Below are 23,353 nucleotides of genomic sequence, written 5' to 3'. Positions count from 1 at the left end.
TGTGAAAGGGGCCTTAAAGGCACTTTTTTGATTGGAACTGTACCAATGCATTGGCATAAAGCAAATGTGGAACAAATATTCAAAAAGAAGTCTAGATGTATACCAGAAAACTACATACCAGTCAGAATAACATCAATAATTTGCAAGGTGATTGAGGGAATGATAAGGGCCTAAAGGTGTGCAGGTACAGAAATATAGATATAAACAGACTTTTAAGGTACTCCCTTCACTACTATGTATCCCTTGCTCTTTCACATGGGGGAAATATCTAGGTGCCTCCTTATTGTTGAAAGGGCTTTCAGATTCTCATAAGTCCCCCCACCCACATCGAGCCAGAGTTGTGGAGGAGGAACCCTTGTCCTCATCAACATGGGGATAAGGTGCTTTACCAGAGGGTTCCCCTTGCTAATATACCCTTCCCCATGTTGACGGTGTGTGGCTTGCTATGGTCCTGCCAGGCTGCATGCTTGGATAAGGGTCTGGTGTGGGTTTTGGGGTCTGAATTTACTATTTTTTTTCCTTGATTTTTGGTCAGGTTCCATTTAAAATCCATACCAGACTCAGTAAGTCTAGTATAGAATTTGGGGAGAACCTTATGCTTTTTTTTTATTTGTATGGGGTCCCCCTTCACATTAATACCATACCTAAAGGTCCTAAAGGGCCTAGTGGGAATTATGGGAAAACCCCCAATCTATGTTTTTTGTGTGGGGGTACCCCAATAAAGTGTTACTAAACCCACAACAGTAAAATCAGTCTTTATATACAGTAAAGCATGCTTGTTATACTCAGTGTGGAACCTAAGGGGTTAATCCACTGCATTGTGTAAAAAGTCCATTTGATCCTTTCTTCTCTTTTCCTCCCCTTTTCAAGTGACCACTTCTTATCTTCTGATAAGACAGACTGAACTGTAGGCATTTGCACATACTCACTTTGGTGTGTATTGCTAGAGAGGTTTTTTTTTTCTTGGGAGAGTGCATGTGATCAGCACAGGGCCAATCAGCACTGGTCAGACAGAGGTCAGGGGTTTTGCATCCTCCTAGAGCAGAAAGAAAACTCCTTCTATAAGCTTTAACTAGTGCTGGGCTGGACACTGATAGAAGTCACAAGACTGCTCTAACTGCTGATGAGAAAAGGTATTTAGCTGTTTATATTTACTAAAATAATTGCACTTCCATGTTCTGTGTACTGTGGGAGACCAGATATAGTGGATGAAAGGTCCTGGGTTTAGTAACACTTTAAAGAGTATATCAGACCCTCATCTAGAGTCTGTTATACAGTAAATGAAAGGAATCCTCAGCTGCTTTGTGTACAAACAGAACAAACCAGCTGTGTGCTGTCATTTTGTTGGCAGATTGCTGTAGCTGGTTGTATACATTGCACAGATGCACTACTTCACAGGCAGTGTCAGGACATACCCCAGGCATGTTATTTCACTTTAAGCACTACTAAAAGTACTTTTTCCAGCCAAACAAAATGTTTTAACTTTTTTTGCTTTGGTACATATTCCCCAGGGCAGTGCTCAACCCTTATTCCATTTGCTTGACATTCCCTTCCCCAGAAAATGGCAAAAATGTTTTTTTATACATTCGCCCCCCTTGACTTCCGAGGGGATCAAATTTGGCAAACTTGAATCAAACCCAGGTGCGCTCAGCTTATTACTACCTATGAGAACAACTATGACATTTCACTACTGGCTGTGTAATGGGCCTGTGAAGTGGAGCTCGAGATGATGAATCGACCTCAATTCCCTCCAATCTCCCCCCCCCCCAGTGGTGGAGAGAAGGACTGCTAGGGCAACGGAAGGACGCAGGTGCCAGAAAGCTGATGCAGTGAACTTGAACTTGGAGATGCTAAGGTTGGATGTGCAGAAGTGAGGTGTCAGGTCATAAGATGAGTTCAGAAACAGCCAGGCAGATAGGTAAAGAATCATGATCAGAATCCAGGTCAGAGACAGGCAGGGGTTAGCAACATGGTAGCAGCCAGGTACAAAATCAGAATCTTAGGCAAAAGTCCAGGCCAGGGCTGGTAACGTGAATCAGTAGTAGACATAAGCAGACAAGGGGAATCCAAAGAAGAGTCAAACAGAGTCAGTAACAAAAGCAGGCAGGTGTTCAGGAACATAAGTCACAAGGTAAAGCAAGGTGACCATCCAGCAATGATACTAGGCAGGTGTCAGGTTTAAATAGGCTGCTGGGCACCCAAATCTGTGGGAGCACCTGAGGTTCCTGACAGTTGTGCTTTTTTTGAGAAAAATTAACAGACTATTTTGAGAAAATACATTGCTGTCATAGTTCTAGGAATTCACTGGGGCTGATTTACTAAAGGCCGATTTACTAAAGGCAAGTAGACTGTTTACTTTGCAAGGAAAGCTGTGTGCAAGCAAAAATGATTCTTTTTCCAATATTCCCTGCTTATGACTGGGTATCCTTTGTAAAATGAAATTTCACCATATTTACTTATCTCCAAAACCACATTATCAAAAATGTAAAAGTGTATCTGTCACCATAGAGTTATGGTGTACTCAAAGACACCCCATAAAGTATAGGCTTCTTTTATTTGCCCTTCCAGCAGTACTTTTGTTGAAATGCTGCCACTTCGCTTCTTTCCAGCTGCAGTAGGTGTTCATAATATAACTGGATACTAACATTTATAGCGAATAACGCCAGAGGTATGTTGGGTAGGTGCAGCGGCAGAAAACGCACAGATCCCCTGATTGCAATAAGTAATGTATTACAGAACTTGCAAAACAGTACAACAGTCTGGCAGGGGAGCACACCTGGTCGGGGAACTCATACCGGTAAGAGCGAAGAGTCAGTGGTGAGTAGACCCAAGCTGGAGACAGTGCCTGTCAAGGAGAGTGGAGTGCGGCTTGGCTGGTCCAACCCAAAGGGGAGCTCGCTGAATTGCAGACAAAGGCCTTAAGCTTACCCTACTTCTCTGGAACCTCTTCCTACCGCTCATGCTGTCCCTGACAGATGGGTATCCTGTCCCTGTACTGTCCACTTGCAAAATGTGCCCCAAAACCCAGGGCCAGGGACTTAAAAAGACTCTGCGTGACCAAATATGGCTGCCAGGGTCACTGGGAATCAGCGTAGCCTATGGGAGCTGCACCTGCCTACAGGCAGTTGATAAAGAGAATAACTGATTTCCTCCTGGGGGAACAGAAAGGATTTTTTTCCCCATTGGAGCAAATTGTATCATGCTTAATTGTTTTTTTTCTTTTGCCTTCCTGTGGATTAACTGTAGGTATAGGATAGTGTATATGGAGGTTTTCTATTTTTTTGTGTTTTCTTTCTATTGGCTGAACTAGATGGACATTTTTTTACTAGATGGTATCTTTTATCAACCTGAGAAACTATGTAACCCTTTTGGTGTACCTGTCATCACCATGCTTACTTTAGTTCTTCACGACACCATCTCATAAATCCCTACAGGGCATTCAGGCTGATGAACATGTGCGGGTGGGGCTTAACATGTCCAGTGTATGTATGGGGACTGTGAGCTACTGCTCTCACTAATAATGCCAAAGCAGTGGGCTGCATCTAAGTGTCCACGGTGTGTGTGCGCAGGGTCATTAACACCCTTTGTCCCTGATGGCTCACTCTACATCGCAGTAGCTATTCAGATTCAGCAGCCAACCACTACACCTCTAACCCTCTACCTTCCCTAGCTAATTACACTCAATTTTGGGAACATAAACCACCCAGGATGGGAACCTTGAGTCTAAAACCTACCTACAGGTTACCTTGCTCTATGGGGGAGAGCCGTGCTGTTCAAAACATGCATTTAAAGTGGCACTCTGGCCCAAGAGCAGGGAACGAACACTCTTGTCCCTTAGAAAACCATTGCTAACTAACTTCATGCTTAACACTATTACCACCATTACAGGTTAGAAACACCAACTCCCAGCATTTAGGGACTGGACCGCAGAGCAGGTCCAGGTCACCACCAACACAGCAATAACCCGTCACCTCATTCCCAGTGACATGCAAGCAGGTTGCTTCTGGATACAGGGGAATTAATTTTATTTAGTTTATTACAGGTACTTATGTAGCGCTGTCAATTCCCGCAGCACTTTTACATATAAATATATTGTATTGTATTCACATCAGTCCCTAACCCTCAAGGGGTGTACATTCTAAGGTCCCTAATGCACATTCATACATACACATACTAGGGCCAATTTAGATAGGATCCAATTCACCTACCAGCATGTCTTTGGAGTGTAACTCATTACACTAAATTGTAATTAAATGCTTGCACTACTCCAGAGGCCTCTATACCTTCCAGTAACTTCCCAGGCTAGGTCCCTAGGTACTTTATGCTGAGGGGCCAGTCCCAGAAATGGGGGAGTTTGGTGCTAATGAAGTGGCCAAGTATAACTCCCCTTCACCACCAGAGTAACCATCACCATTGCCAACTCACCCTCCCCTGGCTGGTTGGCTGCCTTAAGCAAATGACATATTAACATATTGTAGTTGTCCCTGGTTTCAGAAATATAGCCTACAGCAGACCCATGCTGGACTCTATGTGAATGTTTACTCAAACCTAAGTCCCCATAGTTACAAGCCCTGGTTCTTTGGATACAAAATGCAAGACACCACCTAAGAGAAAGACTTCAGACCAGGCAGTAAACAGTTAACTTCATCTTTACTGAAGAAAGGCAGATATAAAGAAACGGTTCTTGTAGGCAACTTCCTTATGTCTAATCCTGCACAGAGGTGCTATAGTGCCCATAGGATGCCATACCTGAGTAGCAGCAAAGAGTCCTTAGAATGCATGACAGGCAGAGTTTATGATAGGCAAGTGATCCACAGGAGGTAACAAAAGTCCATAGCAGTTATTTAAATGTCCAAAAGAGTCCTCTGGCTCCCAGGCCCACATGGAATCCCATGTTCCCCCCCCCCTAGATGGGGGCACCAACCAGCAGAGTGACAGCTTACATCTTGGTGGTGGTTTATAGCAGAACTCTCTGGGGCAATGAAGAGCCCTTTTTATGTGGATCTGAAAAACTTTGGCAAGAAAATACAGCCAATCAAGTCCTCAGATCCACCAAACATCTACATTGTAACAGTCTAAGAGGAAAGACAGCAGATTTGACCCAGATAGCTGCAGAACCAACATAGAAAAAACACGAACCCTTCTGTAGACACCTGCCTACAAATAAATGCACCATGCCGCAGAGGTAACAGGTATTCAACCCACTGGAAGGATCTAATACATGCTGTGGTCAGGGAAAAGCAAAATAATGGCTTTCAACAAATGGGCCACCAGAAAGGTAAGTCTAGTGCCTTACAGGGTGCTGTTTGAATTTAACTTGAAGTTGCAAGAAAAGTGCAATAGAATTATGACTAAAGAGGAATAGACCAGCAAACCAGTGAAGAAACACTTTTTTATTGCAATTTTTATCTCTTGCACACCAGAAGGGCACTTGTCAAACCAACCTGAAGGCTTTTTTTCTGATTTAATGTAGTTGCATGCCCATCTCTGTGTATCATACGCAATTGCCATTTAAAAACATGCTTGTTTTACCAACGTTTTTATCCTTCATTGCATCTCAGTGCTGCTCCTCAGTGCAGTCTTTTTTCAACCACCTCCTGTCTATATGCACTCCAGTGATGGCTACTTGGTATTTCTTAGGCTCTATTCACACTTGTGCGTCTTGTCATGTGACTATGGACACAGAAAGTCACATGAAAAGTCACAGACCATTTATTTCAATGGGAGCCATTCAAGTCTATGTGACCTAAAGTTGCAGAGACTTTATATAGGTTCCTGCACTACTTTGATGTGACTTTTATGTAACTTGAGTGCCCTAGACTGCAATGTAAACTCTCAAAAGTTGCATGAAAGTCGTATCTTAACCTCCCTAGCGGTATGATTATTTCAGATTTTTGGTGCTGAAAGCGGTACCATTATTTTGCATGGAAATATGTAGTTTTTTTATTGTAGGCTGTAATTTTTAGGAATAACTCACTGAAATATGTCCGAACAAGAGTCTATTAAACATCCCGGGTATGATAAAATTTGAAACACAAAATCATAAATTATAATTTAATAAATAATCATAAAAATAATAATATAATAATAATACATTTAATTCAATAATATAATCAAACCAAAAACACTGAAATTTGAAATAGAGTGCCAAGTTCGCACATTGCTGAGCAAAGTCGCAAAATTTGTTTTCAGTGTCTGATGAAGAATTTCCCCACGAATCATTATCACTCAATTCTGCAAGTGGTTCTGATTTACTATCGCTGTTCTCTAGCTGATCTAAACCCGCTTTTGACCTAAAGGGACACTTTTTGGACGCCATGGATGAACAGACAAAATGCAGGCAGGGCACAGAACAAAGCACTAGGGACAAAATGTATGTGAAATGGGTTGAAACAGCAACGTTTTACTATGTAAAATTTGTTTGGAAAAAAATGAAATTTTTTAAATTAATTTCCCGCCGGCGGCGGCGCCCGTACGTCCCGACGTCACAGGGACCAGAACACCGAAGCCGGATGCCGGCATCGGCCGGAGGAGATGGCCGGGGACGCTGCAGGGGACACATCGCGGGAGCGGAGGACAAGGTAAGCTCTGCAGGGAATCCCTGTGCAATGCCGCATGGTAAGCCCGAGTGTAGCTCGGGGTTACTGCTTTTGGTACTGACATTTTACCCTGAGCTACACTTGGGAATACCGCTAGGGAGGTTAATGTTATCAATGCAACAGCTGTGCAACAGTCAAAGTCGCATCCAAGATGCACCGAATCCAAAGATGCATCAAAGCTTCTATGGAAATCACACGATTTTGGGGCCACACAAGTGTGAATGGAGCCTAAGGTAAGGTTTTCTGATTATAATAACAATGGACAATGTTTGCAGAATATGTTTCCACTGGATATCATTGCGACAGGGTGACAATAATGGAAGACAGGGACAGAGTATCAGCACCCTATAATCCTGAAAATCATGGCAGTATTGTTATAAAAAAAGGTGCAGATATAACAATAGTGAAAGTTATTCATGCATTTTCATTAATGTGTTAAAGCTCATATGACTATTGTTAGTGAATGAGTTTATACATTGATCAGCCATAACATTATGACCACTGACAGGTAAAGTGAATACCACTGATTATCTTGTAGCAAAGGCATCTGAAAATGGGTGGGATATATTAGGCAGTAAGTAAACATGTTGTCCCTGAAGTTGGTTTGTTGAAAGCAGAAAAATGGGCAAGTGTAAGGAATTGAGCGACTTAGACAAATACCAAATTGTAATACAGTTGCTCCCAGAAGTAAGTACACCCCTCACATTTTTGTAAATATTTTATTATATCTTTTCATGTGACAACACTGAAGAAATGACACTTTGCTACAATGTGACGTAGTGAGTGTACAGCTTGTATAACAGTGTAAATTTGCTGTCCCCTCAAAATAACTCAACACAGCCATTAATGTCTAAACCACTGGCAACAAAAGTGAGTACACCCCACTACGTCACATTGTAGCAAAGTGTCATTTCTTCAGTGTTGTCACATGAAAAGATATAACAAAATATTTTCAAAAATGTGAGGGGTGGACTTACTTCTATGAGATACTGTAACTAGACGCAGAGCATCTCCTTGGTCACAGAATCTCCAACACTGCAGTTTTTGTGTGATGTTACCAATCTGCAGTGGTCAAGACCTACCAAAACTGGTCCAAGAAGGAAAACTGAAAAACTGACAACCGTGTCATGGGAGGCCAAGGATCATTGCTGCACTTGGGGAGTGAAGGTTGGCCTGTGTAGTTCAATCCAATAGAATGGCTACTGCAGCTCAAATTGCTGAAAAAAATGTAAGCGGTATAAAACAAAAAAGCAAACATTTATTATATTTCATATATCCGCATATGTAGCAGCTGCATTAGTTTTCTTTTTTAGGCTTTCTTTTTTCTATTTTCATCTGGTGATTTGGCCTATAAGTCTGTTGGTTTTCAAAAGAACAAGCTCTCTTGCAGTTACAGGGATGAGAAAAACCATTTAACACTGACAGGGGTACTTACAATGATCAGCTTTTATTTGTTTATTTAAAACCTTTATACCAAAAGGAAAAAAAAACTTTTGATGCATGCTTATGCATTAGTAAATAAATGGGAAAGCATATCATATTTATATTTCTTCAGTTATTTCCTGGTTCCCATGTCCAGGCAGGAGTCTTCAGGAGGGGAGGAGGGGCTTTCTCAGCTAAGCACACCCTCCTGCCTGCATGTCTGAGCTAAGTTGAGATGGATTTCAAGAAGTAAATGATATATGAATCATCTGCCCTTATTCAAGATGGCCACAGTCAGAAATGCTAGGGTGTGTTTTTCAATGCGTTTTCTCAACAAAATAAAGCATTGGGACATGGAAGGATGGGAGGGTTTACTTTGACTATTAAAATTAATTAAATAGGGTTTTTGGTTCGTGGAGCTCAGACGCCATGTAGTTCATCTTTACATAGTATTAGATGAAGCGTGGCTTCAATTTGTTAGTGTATTTAAATCTGCTAATACATCTAACACTCCCCTCCCCCCAGACTTACAATGCTGCTGTGCAGAGGTGCCCCCTGTGCTCCTTCATCCAGAGTGGGGGGGCGTTCTAATAGAGTAAGCTATGTTACTGGCCAGATCACAGGTGAAAACAGAGGGAAAGAAAGCCTAATAAAGAAATCTAATGCAGCAACCACATCTAATGACTGCTAAGATGCACTATATTTTTTTTTTGTTTTGTTTAGCCACTTGCTTTCCAGAGTATTTACTCCCCTTCCTGACCAGGTAATTTCTTTTTGCGATACAGCGCTGTGTTACTTTAACTGACAATTGCGTGGTCATGCAACGCTGCACCCAAATAGAGCTTTCTTTTGGTGGTATTTGATTGCCTGTGCAATTTTTTGTGCTATAAACAAAAAATTCCAACAATTTTGAAAACAAAAACAAAATTTTTGACTTTTTGCTATAAAACATATCCAGTAAAAAAAATTTAAAAAATCAAATGTCATCATAAATTTAGGTCAAAATGTATTCTGCTACATGTCTTTGCTAAAAAAAAATCCCAATACGTGTAAATTAATTGGATTACGTGAAAGTTATAGCGTTTACAAATGGCGGTATATATACTGGGATTTGTTTTTTTTTATACTAGTAATGGCAGCTGCCACTGAAATCCCAATGACACTAATACAGTGATCAGTGTTAATACAAAGCACTGACACTGTACTAATGGCACTGGGCAGGAAGGGGTTAACATCTGGGGTGATCAAAGGGTTAACTGTGTGCTGTTTAACATAATGTGCTGTGTGTGTTTTACTATGGAAGCATGCTGCTGTGTATTTCTCTGCATGTTACTACTGGCAGGAGAGAGACCTGTGTTGTTTACACACATGTTTTTCACCTGTCAGTGTTACGCAGCGATCGCTGGGTGCCGGTGGGGAATCTCCGGCCAGGACCCGGTGATTGACATTTGTGGGCCGCCAATGGCAGCTTGGGTAGGACGGTGCACGCAACTGCAAATAACATACATATATATATATATATATGATCTTGTGCAGCCCTGCCGCCCTGTAGCAGTATTTCTGCTATAGGGCGGCAGGGAAGCTGTTAATACTATTTTGATGCTGATTCTAATAAAAAGGGGTCAGCACACACAGTGCTTAACAGTTTGTTATGTATGGGGATGGGTAGTTGCAGACCAGTCAGGGTGCCCATGCCATAAGCGGCTACAATGGGCATGTGAGTCTCATAACTGGGCCACTAAGCAATGGAAAAAGGTGGCCTGGTCTGATGAATTCAAGAATGGTCTGAGGAACACAACAATGAGTTTGACGTGTTGTCTTGGCCCCCTAATTCTTTAGATCTCAATCCAATTGGGCACCTGTGGAAAAATAAGTTTGATCAATAGAGGTCCCTGTTTGCAACTTACAGGACATAAGGTGGGTGTAAACCCTTGCATATGCCCAGTGAAGTGACTGGCATGAGGTGATGCACAGAGATTAAACAAATCCTCCTACACAAGTTATACCTGTTTACCTGCAGTGTTCTCTTCTCTACAGCCGGTCAAAGTGCTGAATTATAAATCTTGTCTGAGAGTTCAGATAAAAAGTGGTGGAGAGCTGAAATTACACTCTGCAGAGCTCAGTGAGGAGAACTCTGCGAACTGATAGGAGGGAAGAGATACCCCTGATTCCACACAATGCACAGGAACAGAGCTGAGGTTGTCAATCTGCTGGAGGTCCCTCCCCTCCTATACAACAGAAGTAATGAAAGTTAAGAAAGGTTAAGTTCTACAACACAGTAGGAGCTTACAGAGCATAACATAAAACATAATTTAGCACACCAAAGAACTCATGGATTCCAGGACTTCCCAAAAGCAGTAAATGAGCCTGATCTAAGGGCTAATAGTTTTCCATTGACATAATGGGGTTTATTTACTAAAGCTGGAGAGTCTCAAATCAGGCTCACTTCTGCCTAGAAACCAATCAGCTTCTAACCTAAGCTTGTTCAATGAAGATTTGGCAACAAAACCTGGAAGCTGATTGGTTTCTCCTTTTTCCAATGTCTCATGATTATGAGTTTCACTGCTAGTAGAACATGGGCCACCACAGTGGTAGGAAGTCAGGAAACTCTCATTCCTTAGATTTAAGATCGCCAATTTAGGGTATGGATTAGTCAAGATACCTGAGACCTCAGAAAGGGTTTGGATTTCCACCAAAAACTCTGCAGGTTTTTACAAGTCCAGAATTTTATGAAGTAAGTTACCAACCTGTCCACAACCCTCCCAGCATAAGGAGAACCTAGAGGGGGAAAACTGGGCTAAGAGCTGTGGGGTGAGATCCCACTGAGTCACTATTGTCTGAGCAAGCTCCCAGTAGTTGACACAATGTGAAATGGTATTTGAGTGACAAAATGCATTTAACCATTGGGAGGTAATGAAGGATAAATGAAGGTCTTCCTACTATTTTCAGATAGAGGACACTTACGTGAACAACAAATTATTTTGAAGGTTATAAAAATAAGAGATACCTTTAGTGAGATGGGGCACTAGGTTATAAAACTGCCATACCTTTAGGTGAATATGGATGGAAGGAGAGAGGGATGATCTGAGAAAATGATGTACACAAAGTAATGAGAACAATTCAGTGTCAAGCATATGGTATTCCTTCTTTATATCCTCCATGCTTTTATGGGTGCGTTTGCTTTAAAGAGGTCATCAACCCTCTCTATACCATGATGGTTCTCATTTCCAATTGTTAGCTGTGGTATGAGAATTTCTAGGACTGTGAAAGTTATTCTAATGGATTGGCTCTGAAGGGTGTGCACCAGAGATTGAATTAGGGATCTCCATGTCATCAATGAGGTGTTAGTCGGCAGTGGGAGATTGTCCACATGTCTGCTAATAAAAAGAGACCAAGGTTTCGCGTATGTGATATGATGGTCTCTATGTCTACCCGAGCGGCCTCTATGGAGTCATTAAACCAATGTTTTATCTGGTCAAAGGTGCGTGTTCATACAAAAATCTGTGATGTCAACCAAGCCAACCTTGTACCTTGTACCTGCCTTTGTTTAATAGAGCATCTTGCACATTTGTTTTGCCTGATACTTTTTTAAGGAGAACTGTCTAGGATGCAAGATCCTATAAAAGGATTTCAGTAAGATGGGCAATGTTCAAAAAGAGGTATAAGATCTGTGGAAGGATTAACATCTTGAGAAGGCCAGGCTATCCGATCAATATCGTTTGTGCTGGGACAAGTGTCGAAGTTCAGATTCTAATTTGGTAATAAGAGGTCTGGCATTTGTTTCCGCTAGAGAGGCTGTGGAGGGCATCAGAATAATGTCTAGATAGGAAATGACTGTTTCTACCCAGGAGTAAGGTAGCTGTTGGGATAACAGACGTTGGGTGTTTTATCAACTCTCAGATTCTGTATTAAAGTGCTACTAAACCCACAACAGTAAAATCAGTCTGTAAATGCAGTAAAGCATGCTTGTTATTCTCACTGTGGAACCTAAGGGGTTAATCCTCTGCCTTGTGTAAAAAGTCTGTTTGATCTTTTCTTCTCTGTTCCTCCCCCTTTTCAAGCGACCACCTCTTATCTCCTGATAAGACAGACTGAACCAAAGGCATTTGCAGTGTCCCTTTCTTATCTCCTGATAAGACATATCATGTGGAGACACTGCACATGCTCAGTTTGATGTGTATTGCTAGAGAGGTTTTTTTCTTGGGAGAGTGCATGTTATCAACACAGAGCCAATCAGCACTGTCCAGACTGAGGTCAGGGGTTCTGCATCCTCCTAGAACAGAAAGGAAACTCCTCCTACAAGCTTTAATCAGGGCTTTGCTGGACACTGATAGTAGTCACAAGACTGCTCTAATTGCTGATAAGAAAAGGTATTTAGCAGTTTATATTTACTAAAATAATTGCATTTCCATGTTGTGTGTACTGTGGGAGACCAGATATAGTGAATGCAGGGTCCTGGGTTTAGTAACACTTTAAAGACTTAAAGGTTTGTTAGGAGTAGTATGACGTTATCTGCAAACAAATTAGAAATATGGGGCTGTTGATGGAATGTAAAACCAGTAATAGAGGGGTGGGAATGAATAGCCTTCGCTAAGGGCACTGTTATGAGATTAGTTGCTTCCTGTCCCGGAAAGTATTAGTACCGTATTTTTCGCTCCATAAGACCCACTTTTTTCCCACCAAAAAAGGGGGAAAATGTCAGTGCGTCTTATGGAGTGAATGTAAAGCGGCCGGTCTGGTATTTCTGCCGCCACCATGTCAGAATATCGGGCCGGCCGCTTAGCTCTTCTCTCCTGCAGGACCTTAGCTGTTCCTCGCTCCAGCTCTGCAGTCTTCCCGCGGCGGCTTCTGTGACAGCCGGGTGCCCACTGCGCATGTGCAAGAAGCGCCGCGCTTTGTGAATGGTCCGGTGTCTTCTGGGACACATGGCAGGTCCCAGAAGACTCCGGGCCATTCACAAAGCGCAGTGCTTCTCTCGCATGCGCAGTGGGCACCCGGCTGTCACAGAAGCCACCGCAGGAAGAAGAAGGAAGGACAACTCAAATTCAGGTACCCGTTCCCCCTCCCTCCTCAAAGGTCCGCAGTCTCTGGTCATCCCCTGCACTTTCTGCAGTCTCTGGTCTTCTGTACTATGTCCACAGTCTCTGGTCATTCCCTGTACTGTGTCCGCAGTCTCTGGTCATTCCCTGTACTGTGTCTGCAGTCTTTGGTCATTCCCTGTACTGTGTCCGCAGTCTCTGGTCATTCCCTGCACTGTCTGCAGTCTCTGGTCTTCTGTACTATGTCCACAGTCTCTGGTCATTCCCTGTACTGTGTCTGCAGTCTCTGGTCATTCCCTGTACTGGGTCTGCAGTCTCTGGTCATTCCCTGTACTGGGTCTGCAGTCTCTGGTCATTCCCTGTACTGTGTCCACAGTCTCTGGTCATTCCCTGTGCTGTGTCCGCAGTCTCTGGCCATCTCCTGTACTGTGTCCGCAGTCTCTGGTCATCCCCTGTACTGTGTCCGCAGTCTCTGGTCATTCCCTGTACTGTGTCCGCAGTCTCTGGTCATCTCCTGTACTGTGTCCGCAGTCTCTGGTTATCTCCTGTACTGTGTCCGCAGTCTCTGGTCATTCTCTGTACTATGTCCGCAGTCTCTGGTCATCTCCTGTCCTATGTCTGCAGTCTCTGGTCATCCCCTGTACTATGTCCGCAGTCTCTGGTCATCCCCTGTACTATGTCCGCAGTCTCTGGTCATCCCCTGTACTATGTCCGCAGTCTCTGGTCATCCCCTGTACTATGTCCGCAGTCTCTGGTCATCCCCTGTACTATGTCCGCAGTCTCTGGTCATCCCCTGTACTATGTTCGCAGTCTCTGTCATCTGTATTATGTCCACAGTTTCTGGTCATCCCCTGTACTATGTTCGCAGTCTCTGGTCATCTCCTGTCCTATGTCCGCAGTCTCTGGTCATCCCCTGTACTGTCTCCGCAGTCTCTGGTCATCCCCTGTACTATGTCCTCAGTCTCTGGTCATCTCCTTTACTATGTCTGCAGTCTCTGGTCATCCCCAGTACTGTGTCCGCAGTCTCTGGTCATCTCCTGTACTGTGTCCGCAGTCTCTGGTCATCCCCAGTACTGTGTCCGCAGTCTCTGGTGATCCCCTGTACTGTGTCTGCAGTCCATTGGTTCAGAATATTTTTTTTCTTGTTTTTCTCCTCTAAAACCTAGGTGCGTCTTATGGTCAGGTGCGTCTTATGGAGCGAAAAATACGGTAAGTCTCACCTGTTGTCACTATTTGACCACTTCCCTACCAGGCCAACTTTGGCACTGCTTCCAAGGAGTGCGCACAGGCAGGGAATGCGGGAGGACATTTATAAATGGCCACCAGCTCCTGCACTGCTCCCGTTAAGAAAAATGTAAAATATCGTATTGTCTCGATATTTTCTTAACTTGTATTGATGAGAAATGTTCAGATAGAAAGTCCTTCCATTTCTTGTATAAACTCAAAAAGATGATTTAATAATAACGTTGCATAAAATTAGAAATAAAATATTGGAATGCAGAATGTTTAAATAAAGTCCAAAAAGTATAGTTAAGTTCTTAATAATAAAATTGTATGTAATTGTGTGTGTATAATATGAATGTATGTAGATATGAGCAAGCAGCTCCCTTCCTTGCTGTCCAAAGAATGTAAGCTTTAAACCTTTGTCCTGCTCTAGAAAGCAATCCAGCCCCCACCTTTTCCTCAAAATGGGCTGATATACTTGTAGTCCCACAAAGATAATTGGAAACAGATGTATATATATATAACAAACCCTCCAGCCTACTTCTCTCAAAGTCTGAGTGTAACTTTATCTCTTACATAGATGGGGGAGGATGGTAGACCAATTGCTACCATATGTGGCTTGAATGTAAAGGAAACCCAAGATATATGTTCATATATAAATTCACAAACTATGAAGTCTAATCACTTACTTTTCCCAATCTAGAACAAATATAAATATAATAACTCAATTATTCTATTAAGATCCAACTCATTCATACTTATGTTAGTACTGTTAATAAGAAGATATTAAGTATTAGGTTAAGGAAAGCTTCTAACATTTCCCTCTCAAAATGATCGATTTTATCGAATCTTAATCATTTTCCTTATCTTAATCCATTTATACACATTCTCGTCACTTTCGTATCCATTCATGCGTTTTTGGATCTTAAAATAATTGATCTGAACTTATCTTCAATTTGATTCTATAATGGGAAAACAAATTCTTTGATAAACCTTTTGTTATGTATCACATAAAAATATTTTTACCCTTATTATTTTCCTTTTACCAAATAATTCATCCCCTTAATAAATGTATAACTGTAACATTATAGTACAATACTTTACAATATGTCACTTAAAAAATAGATGTTTCATATTTTCCCTCCAAAATGTGTGTAGCACACAATTCTATAATCCATACATTGTTCAAATTACCTTATCAACATTTAAACATAACATATGTTCCGTAGCTTCAATCCATACATGTATATCAAATGATTTTTTTTTTTTAAAACATACATATAACAATGTAAAGCTTGCCTATGTTTCTTTATATGTACCTTAGAAAAACGTATCTCTAGCTTAATTAACAACAGATGTTCTGATTAATTAGCGTGACTCTGTTGTAACAAAAGTTTAACCCTTTCACTTCTGAAAATACATAGTGTGTGATTGCAAATGTTCATGTGAAAACTGATCTCATCTTGATATAGTAAACATATGTCAAAATAAAATGTACACACAAAAAAAACCAATATATCTGATGATGAATGAATTATTTCATCAGTAGTCAAAAGTCAATTGTTTTATAAGTTCTTCCTCTATGAGATGCCTTGAGATGTCTTGTCTTCTTCTAGCACTCTGTAAAGTTAAAATAACTTTATTGAACATAAAAAGAACAACAAAAACAATGATGAATGAAATTCTTGTTGCAAAGCTTCTTCCAGAATAAATTTCCTTCTTGGAAAATGTATTATCATCTGAAAGGTTTAGAAATATTGGAACTTTCTTCCTTTAACAGTTACTCTTAGGTCATTTCCTGTAACAGAAATGCAGTATCATTATTTTGGCATTGATAATTTACATTGATTAATCCTCTTACATTTATCTGTTAACATTACATATCATAATCACAAACATTTCTAGTTATGACATGGAAGACATATTTTGATTATAACACTTCTTATTGACTTGTAGTGTTCTTTTTAGAATGCAGCACTTCTGCCTGACAGTACTAGGGTTGCTGATGCAAATCCCAACCATGGCATCATCTGCCTGGAGTTTGCATGTTCTCCCTGTGCTTGTGTGAGTTTCCTTCGGGTACTCCGGTTTCCTTCCACACTCCAAAGTCATGTTGGTAGGAGAATTGGCTCCTATCTAAATTGGCCCTAGTATGTGTATGTATGACTGTGAATTAGGGACCTCAGATTATACACCTCTTGAGGGTTAGGGACTTATGTGAATGTACTATATATGTAAAAAGCACTACATATAAAATAGTAAAATTGACGACGCTATATAAGTACCTGAAATAAACAAAAATAAATATAACAGGACGCTACATCTCCATTATTGGTCATGATTCAAAACCTTGGTTTCAGAACCAAAGAGAGGTTTTGTATCAACCCAGAGATGACAAAGGATTATGCCTTTGATCTTATCTCTATAAAATTGGAAATATGCGTAGCTGTTTTTTGTATTGGCTCACTTCTTGTAGTGTAAGACTGATCTGCAGTAATACATACTGGTTTCAAACTTTTCTCAGTTCCTATGTTGAAAACATGAGGTACAAACTTCTCACTTACAGCTGTACAAACATGTGTTGGTATGTTTTCCTGAAAAGGTCTTTTTGTTACTTCTATCTGTATGTGTTTGGATGACAGTGTTTTGTACCATATAGGATACTTTTCACGATAATTGTCTGTTGAACCATCTTCCTGTAGGAGTTTCAGTGATGAATCAGGTGTCTGTAATATGATCTTACTTGATCTCACAATGTATTCAGTTATTTTGACTGCAAAGAAAACACTTAACAATTTTTTCATATGTGCATCAAAGTTTTTCTCCATATTTGTCAAAGTTCTTGAGAAGAAACCTATTATTTTCTGATTACCGTCTTTTAATTGTGACAAAGTTGCTGAGATTGCATTATTGGAAACATTGGTTTCTAAAACAAAAGGAACTTTACTACAAAACTCAACAGTACTTAATGTAGTAGCATTCTGCAAATCCCATTTCAATAGTTCAAAAGCTTCTTTCTCAGTTTGATTCCATTGATCAAACACACCAGCTTTTTGTCTCAAACGATCAAATAATGATCTAGACTTTTCTGCAAAATTGGGTATAAAATCTTTACAATGATTTACTTCGCTCAAAAACTGATGCAAAGCCTTGCGATTTGTTGGAATTGGATAAGCAGAAATAGTTTTAACTTTTTCTTGCAACATCTGTCTCTGTCCATGACTAATTTGCATATGAAGGAATTCCACCTGTCTTTTCATCAACTGAACTTTCTCTGTATTCAATTTCAATCCTGCTGTTTGTAACAACGTAAATATTTCAGACAAAAGAGTGATATGTTCAGTTATATTTTGTGTAGACAAGAGAAGCTTGTCTACATGCTGGACAATACATTCTGGCCTAGAGAATTTAGATAATATTTTTCCCAAATACTCATGAACAATCCCATCACTTAAATCTAAGCCTGGGGCTAATCTTGTGAATGTATAAGTTTCTTTGTTGAAGCTAAAGGCAAGTTTATATTGACAACTCTTAGTTAAGGGTACTGACAAATGGCTATTGGCAATTTCAAGTACTGAGAATATTTTGGCCTTGGCATCCAGATGTGACATTATGTTACAATCAGGAACAATAGATCTGTTATTTGTGATGCATTTGTTCAATGTCCTGAAGTCAACTGATAAAGAATATGAATTATCAGCTTTGATAGGCCAAATACAATTATTCACCACTGATTGTACTTTCTTTAAAATTCCTTGCTGTAAAAACTCATCTACAATGGAAGAGATTGGATTAATTGATTCTAATGGCAATTTGTATTGAGGTTGAGGCTTAGGGTCTCTACCTTCAATGTCAACTTCAAAATCCTTAAACAAACCTACATCATTTTTACTTCGACTCCAAAGATCTGTATGTGATATAACCAATTGTTCCAATTCAAGATTGGTTCCTGTATGTGGCCATTTATGATCTGAAGACGTGTCAGCAGTTGCTGTACAAATACTTCCAACATTACAGTACATGGAAGAATCAATTAATGTTGATTTGGGCCTTCCACTTTCATCCAATAAATTTGGAGCAACATATTCCAACAGTAAAGAAGAAGAATCTCGATTTGATCCTGATTTAAATGTCGGCAATGGCAGTAAACCATTCCTATTAATGACAACAGCACTGTTTACCATATTGTTTAAGCTGTTGTTAACTCTCAGTGAACTGATCTTTTTAACTTCTGAGGCATAAGGCAACTCAGACAGACTATTGTTGGAACATGGAGGAGCAGATTGTTCAGAAATTATATTTTGGTCTTCTAATTCCAAAGCTTTTCTTTGTAAATCTAATTTATAATGAATACAATCTCTTTTCAAATGACCAAATCGTTTACAATAGAAACAAATAGTATTTCCTGTCTGCTCTGAGACTCTTGTCCTGCCTGTGACGTATTCATCATCATAACTGGGTGTGGCTAAGCACATGGTCTCTCTCTCTTCTCCATTTTGAACAATTAAACTTTCCTTCTTCTGATTGTTTAATTTAAGCCTTCTAAATGTATCTATAACTTTGGCTGCTTGATCTAAATCCTTTTTTCCAGTAGCAATAATAACAGATGCTGGATCAAGATACTTGAATTTTTTAACAAAAGCATTTACCATAGAAGGAGTCTCATTGTCTAAATTAAATATCATTTTGTATACTTTAGAAAATCTATTTTTAAATTCAAAAGGATCATCATTAATCGTAGCTCTTAAGGAGTCTAAGATTTCCAAAGAAGGAGTTTCCTCTCCAGTAGTAAATTTCAATAATTGACGTAGTCGGTCTGATGCATTGCTATGCATTTCCTCATCATCCTCAATATATGGCGTTTTGATTAATCTACATGCCATAACACTGGGGAGCCATAAACAGAATAGAAAATTTCTTTGCTCCTGATTTAAACAAAAATTATTACAAAAATTTTCATAAACCTCCATGTTATAGAAAGCATCGGCATCCATATCATAGGCTGGCATATCCTTCAAAATTTTCATGAGCTGATCAAGGATTTTAAGATTAAGTTTTGCAGCTTTATCCCTTAATTTTCTCTTACACATTTCTTCCTGATTGGTAGGATCTCCTTCCATAGACTGGATCTCTGGTACAAAAGATTTTTGTTTCTCTGCCTTAGTAGTCACACAAATTCTTTTTACATCATTCTGCAGGTCAGATAACTGAATGTCTTTTGTTTGAATTGCACTTTGCAGATCATCTATTTGCTCAGTCAAAATCTGGCAATTAGCACATACACTGCTCTGATCTTGCTTCATTATACATGTAGCAGTCTTAGGAACATCAAAAATCATGGCGTTAAAAACATTAACTAACTTCATTACATTTCTAATTTGTTTGCTCAGTTTCTTAAAGGAAAACTTAGATTTTTCTATCTTACTATTAGCCTGTAAGCACTCATTATACATGTACCGCCAAAGTTCATTATCTTTAACAAATGTAGACAGATTCTTGAATTCTAACTTACTCTCTCTAGATAATTCATCAATAAAATCCATTACTTACCGATTAAGAAGGTCTTTCTTTACATAACGCGTCTTTTCTCTCTTGGCGGGAACTGACATCACCAAGGAACAGCGTTGCTTGCAATTGCGCAAAATTCTCACCAATTCTGCATTTAGGTTCTCGATTATGCCGACGATTCATCTGTTGCAGACTTTACTTCTCCTGAAAGCTTGATTTCATAGTTTGCTGAATTTGCAAACAACTTCCCTCTCATCAAGATGAAAGAGAAAAAAGTCAAAAATAAGCGATTGTCGGAAACTAATCGAACTGGAGGCTCGCCACTGTAAAATATCGTATTGTCTCGATATTTTCTTAACTTGTATTGATGAGAAATGTTCAGATAGAAAGTCCTTCCATTTCTTGTATAAACTCAAAAAGATGATTTAATAATAACGTTGCATAAAATTAGAAATAAAATATTGGAATGCAGAATGTTTAAATAAAGTCCAAAAAGTATAGTTAAGTTCTTAATAATAAAATTGTATGTAATTGTGTGTGTATAATATGAATGTATGTAGATATGAGCAAGCAGCTCCCTTCCTTGCTGTCCAAAGAATGTAAGCTTTAAACCTTTGTCCTGCTCTAGAAAGCAATCCAGCCCCCACCTTTTCCTCAAAATGGGCTGATATACTTGTAGTCCCACAAAGATAATTGGAAACAGATGTATATATATATAACAAACCCTCCAGCCTACTTCTCTCAAAGTCTGAGTGTAACTTTATCTCTTACATAGATGGGGGAGGATGGTAGACCAATTGCTACCATATGTGGCTTGAATGTAAAGGAAACCCAAGATATATGTTCATATATAAATTCACAAACTATGAAGTCTAATCACTTACTTTTCCCAATCTAGAACAAATATAAATATAATAACTCAATTATTCTATTAAGATCCAACTCATTCATACTTATGTTAGTACTGTTAATAAGAAGATATTAAGTATTAGGTTAAGGAAAGCTTCTAACAAAAAATAAATAAATAAGTGCACATATTTTTACCTACAACAAAAAATGTGCATTTATTATATTTTTAAAAGGTGAACTTATCCTTAAAAATGTTTGGTGAAGCTTCCAACTACCTACTCATGGACAGCAATTTTTTAGCCAAATGGTCTTCTTCAGCACAGTTATGGTGGTTTGGTCATAATGGGAATGGCCACGAGTGGCGTTGCTAATTACAAGGGGCATTCAGTTCAAACTGGGACGGTTGAATTTTTATAATAAAATAACAAATCTCAAGGAGTGGAAACTTCATTTATTTTTCAACATATTCCCCTGCAACATTTACACACTTATCCCAGTGTTTAACAAATGCCTGGAAAGCTTGGGCATAGAAAGATTTGTCAGTACGCCTGAACCACCCTAGCACATTTGTGAATGATTGTGTTCACCGTTCCCACAGAAAGATTCGTCTCTTTTGCAGTTTCACGACAGGTAGGTGGAAACACAGTTTCTGAAACAGAAACAGCTGTGTTTCAGGCTTAACACTAGGTAAGGAACAGCCAAACTCTGCTACTAAGGTGAGGTTGTGGAAGACAGTTTCAATCTCAGGCCATACCAATGGCAAGACTGAGCACAGCAACCAGACACAAGACAGTTATATTGCAGTAGCAAGGTCTCTCCCAGGCAAGATTTCAAAGCAGACTAGGGTTTCAAGATGTGCTGGTGAAGCTCTTTACTTCAGCACAAATAAACAAGTAACCTTGAGGTGCAGTGGTCAGCCAAGGAAACTTAAAGGCCAAATTTCCCCTTTTTTTTCTAAATCCCAGCTCCCCTATGTACCAACATACCATTATTCTGTTGCAAAATAGATAAAGCATTCTATGCCAAGGCCTTACCTCAGCCTCGGGTGTGTTCAATGAAAACTCCTATATTACTTCCTGCTCTGTCCTGAATTTGGTATTTAGGACATAAAAACCAGTAAAAGGAAGTACATTACCAGCTGACCTCATTGACACACACCATGTACCTGTCCTCCTCTCCAGGAGATTGCACCCAGCCACCTCACATATAATCATTATTTGTCTATATATTGTTATCTGTTCTCACTAAATACACAGCTAGTGATCAATTTTTATTTGTTACTTCATCTTGCACAGATTGTTCATTTGGCAGGGTGTGCAGGAGCTGAGTGATCACATAAGAGCCTATGTTTGAGCACAGCTGTAGTTATGAAACAGGAGAAGTGTATCTCTGGAAGTGTGTATAACTCACCATACACTATACAACCTAACTGTACCTGACTGTACAATCTCCTTTAGGTCCATGATCAACTACATAGTGCAGGGCCTGCCTGATTGGATACAGGGTGATTAACTGATTCCTGTCCGCCCTATAGCAGAAATACTGCTACAGGGTGGCACGGGTGTGCAAAATCACATGCATTTACGTGATTTTGCAGGTTCCGGGTAGGGGGTGCGCACGCCACCTACCTGCGCCGCCATTCACGGCCTCGGCTGTCAATCACCGGGTCCCGACCGGTGATTACTCGCCGGCACCTGGTGATAACTGAGTACTACCAATGGGGGAAAGAACTGCATATAAGCAATACAGTTCTCTCTCCTGTCCGCTCCTGCACACTGCTTTGTATGGCTCTGCATTGCACAACCATAGAAAGCAGTGTGCTTACAGTGGAAAGCACACACACAGCTTACTGTGAAACAGCACACAGTTAACCCTTTGATCTACCCAGATGTTAACCCCTTCCTGCCAAGTATCATTAGTTACAGTGCCAGTGATTTTTATTAGCACTAACCACTGTATTAGTGTACCTGGGGATGTCAGTGACACCAATCAGTTCCCCCAGTGTCAGAATGCCGACTGCAGTCCCGCAGTCCCACTATAAGTCGCTGATCGACGCCATTACTAGTAGAAGAATAAAAAAATTCCAGTATCTATACCGCCATTTGTAAACGCTATAACTTTCATGTAAACCAATGAATTTACACTCATTGGGTTTTTTTTATAGCAAAGATGTAGCAGAATACATTTGGCCTAAATTTATGGTGAAATTAGATTTTTAAATTTCTTTTACTGGACAGTTTTACAGCAAAAAGTCAAAAATATTGTTCTTTTTTCCAAATTGTCGGACTCTTTTTTATAGCGCAAAAAATAAAAAACGCAGAGGTGATCAAATAGCACCAAAAGAAAGCTCCATTTGTGGGAAACAAGGACATAAATTTCATTTGGGTGCAGTGTTGCATGACCGCGCAATTTTCAGTTAAAGTAACGCAGCATTGTATCACAAAAAATAGGCCTGGTCAGGAAGCGGGGTAAATCCTCAGGAGGGCAAGTGGTTAATGTTATGAATTGCCATCTTGTGGAAATTTTGGTTATAGCACCTTTCCTTTTATGTCTTACATCTTGTCCTCTCCCACTATCCAGTTTTGCATGCCCTCTTCCTTTGTCCAGAGTTACTCTGTCTTCTTGGGATTATTATGGCCACTTGTTTCTAGGGCACATACAATCTGCTCCCAGTCAGGGACACATTACCATGTTTTTGACCTGCAAACACCG

The 23,353-nt window shown here is 40.1% G+C and overlaps 1 protein-coding gene and 1 long non-coding RNA gene across 2 annotated transcripts; both read right to left on the bottom strand.

Annotated features, from left to right (window-relative positions):
- Positions 1-14,487: 14,487 nt before the first annotated feature.
- On the bottom strand, positions 14,488-19,828 carry LOC149451473 (uncharacterized). Its single transcript, XM_089690650.1, has one exon. The coding sequence runs from the start codon at positions 19,825-19,827 to the stop codon at positions 16,687-16,689; it is 3,141 nt and encodes a 1,046-aa protein (XP_089546776.1). The 5' UTR covers position 19,828; the 3' UTR covers positions 14,488-16,686.
- On the bottom strand, positions 14,488-20,797 carry LOC149451472 (uncharacterized). The gene is made up of 2 exons (XR_016315028.1): positions 19,835-20,797; positions 14,488-16,082 (listed from the first exon to the last, which is right to left on the bottom strand). It is a non-coding gene; the product is annotated as an uncharacterized LOC149451472 (long non-coding RNA).
- Between the last annotated feature and the right edge of the window lie 2,556 nt (positions 20,798-23,353).

This window comes from Staurois parvus, unplaced genomic scaffold (assembly GCF_062004578.1).
Source record: "Staurois parvus isolate SC_StPar_1 unplaced genomic scaffold, SC_StPar_1.0 ptg000538l, whole genome shotgun sequence".
In the NCBI taxonomy this organism is placed as follows: domain Eukaryota; kingdom Metazoa; phylum Chordata; class Amphibia; order Anura; family Ranidae; genus Staurois; species Staurois parvus.
This window is presented reverse-complemented; position numbering and strand designations above follow the sequence as displayed.

Excerpts from the sequence above, each read along its gene's own strand:
- LOC149451473 (XM_089690650.1), bottom strand. The coding sequence starts at position 19,827 with ATGGATTTTATTGATGAATTATCTAGAGAGAGTAAGTTAGAATTCAAG.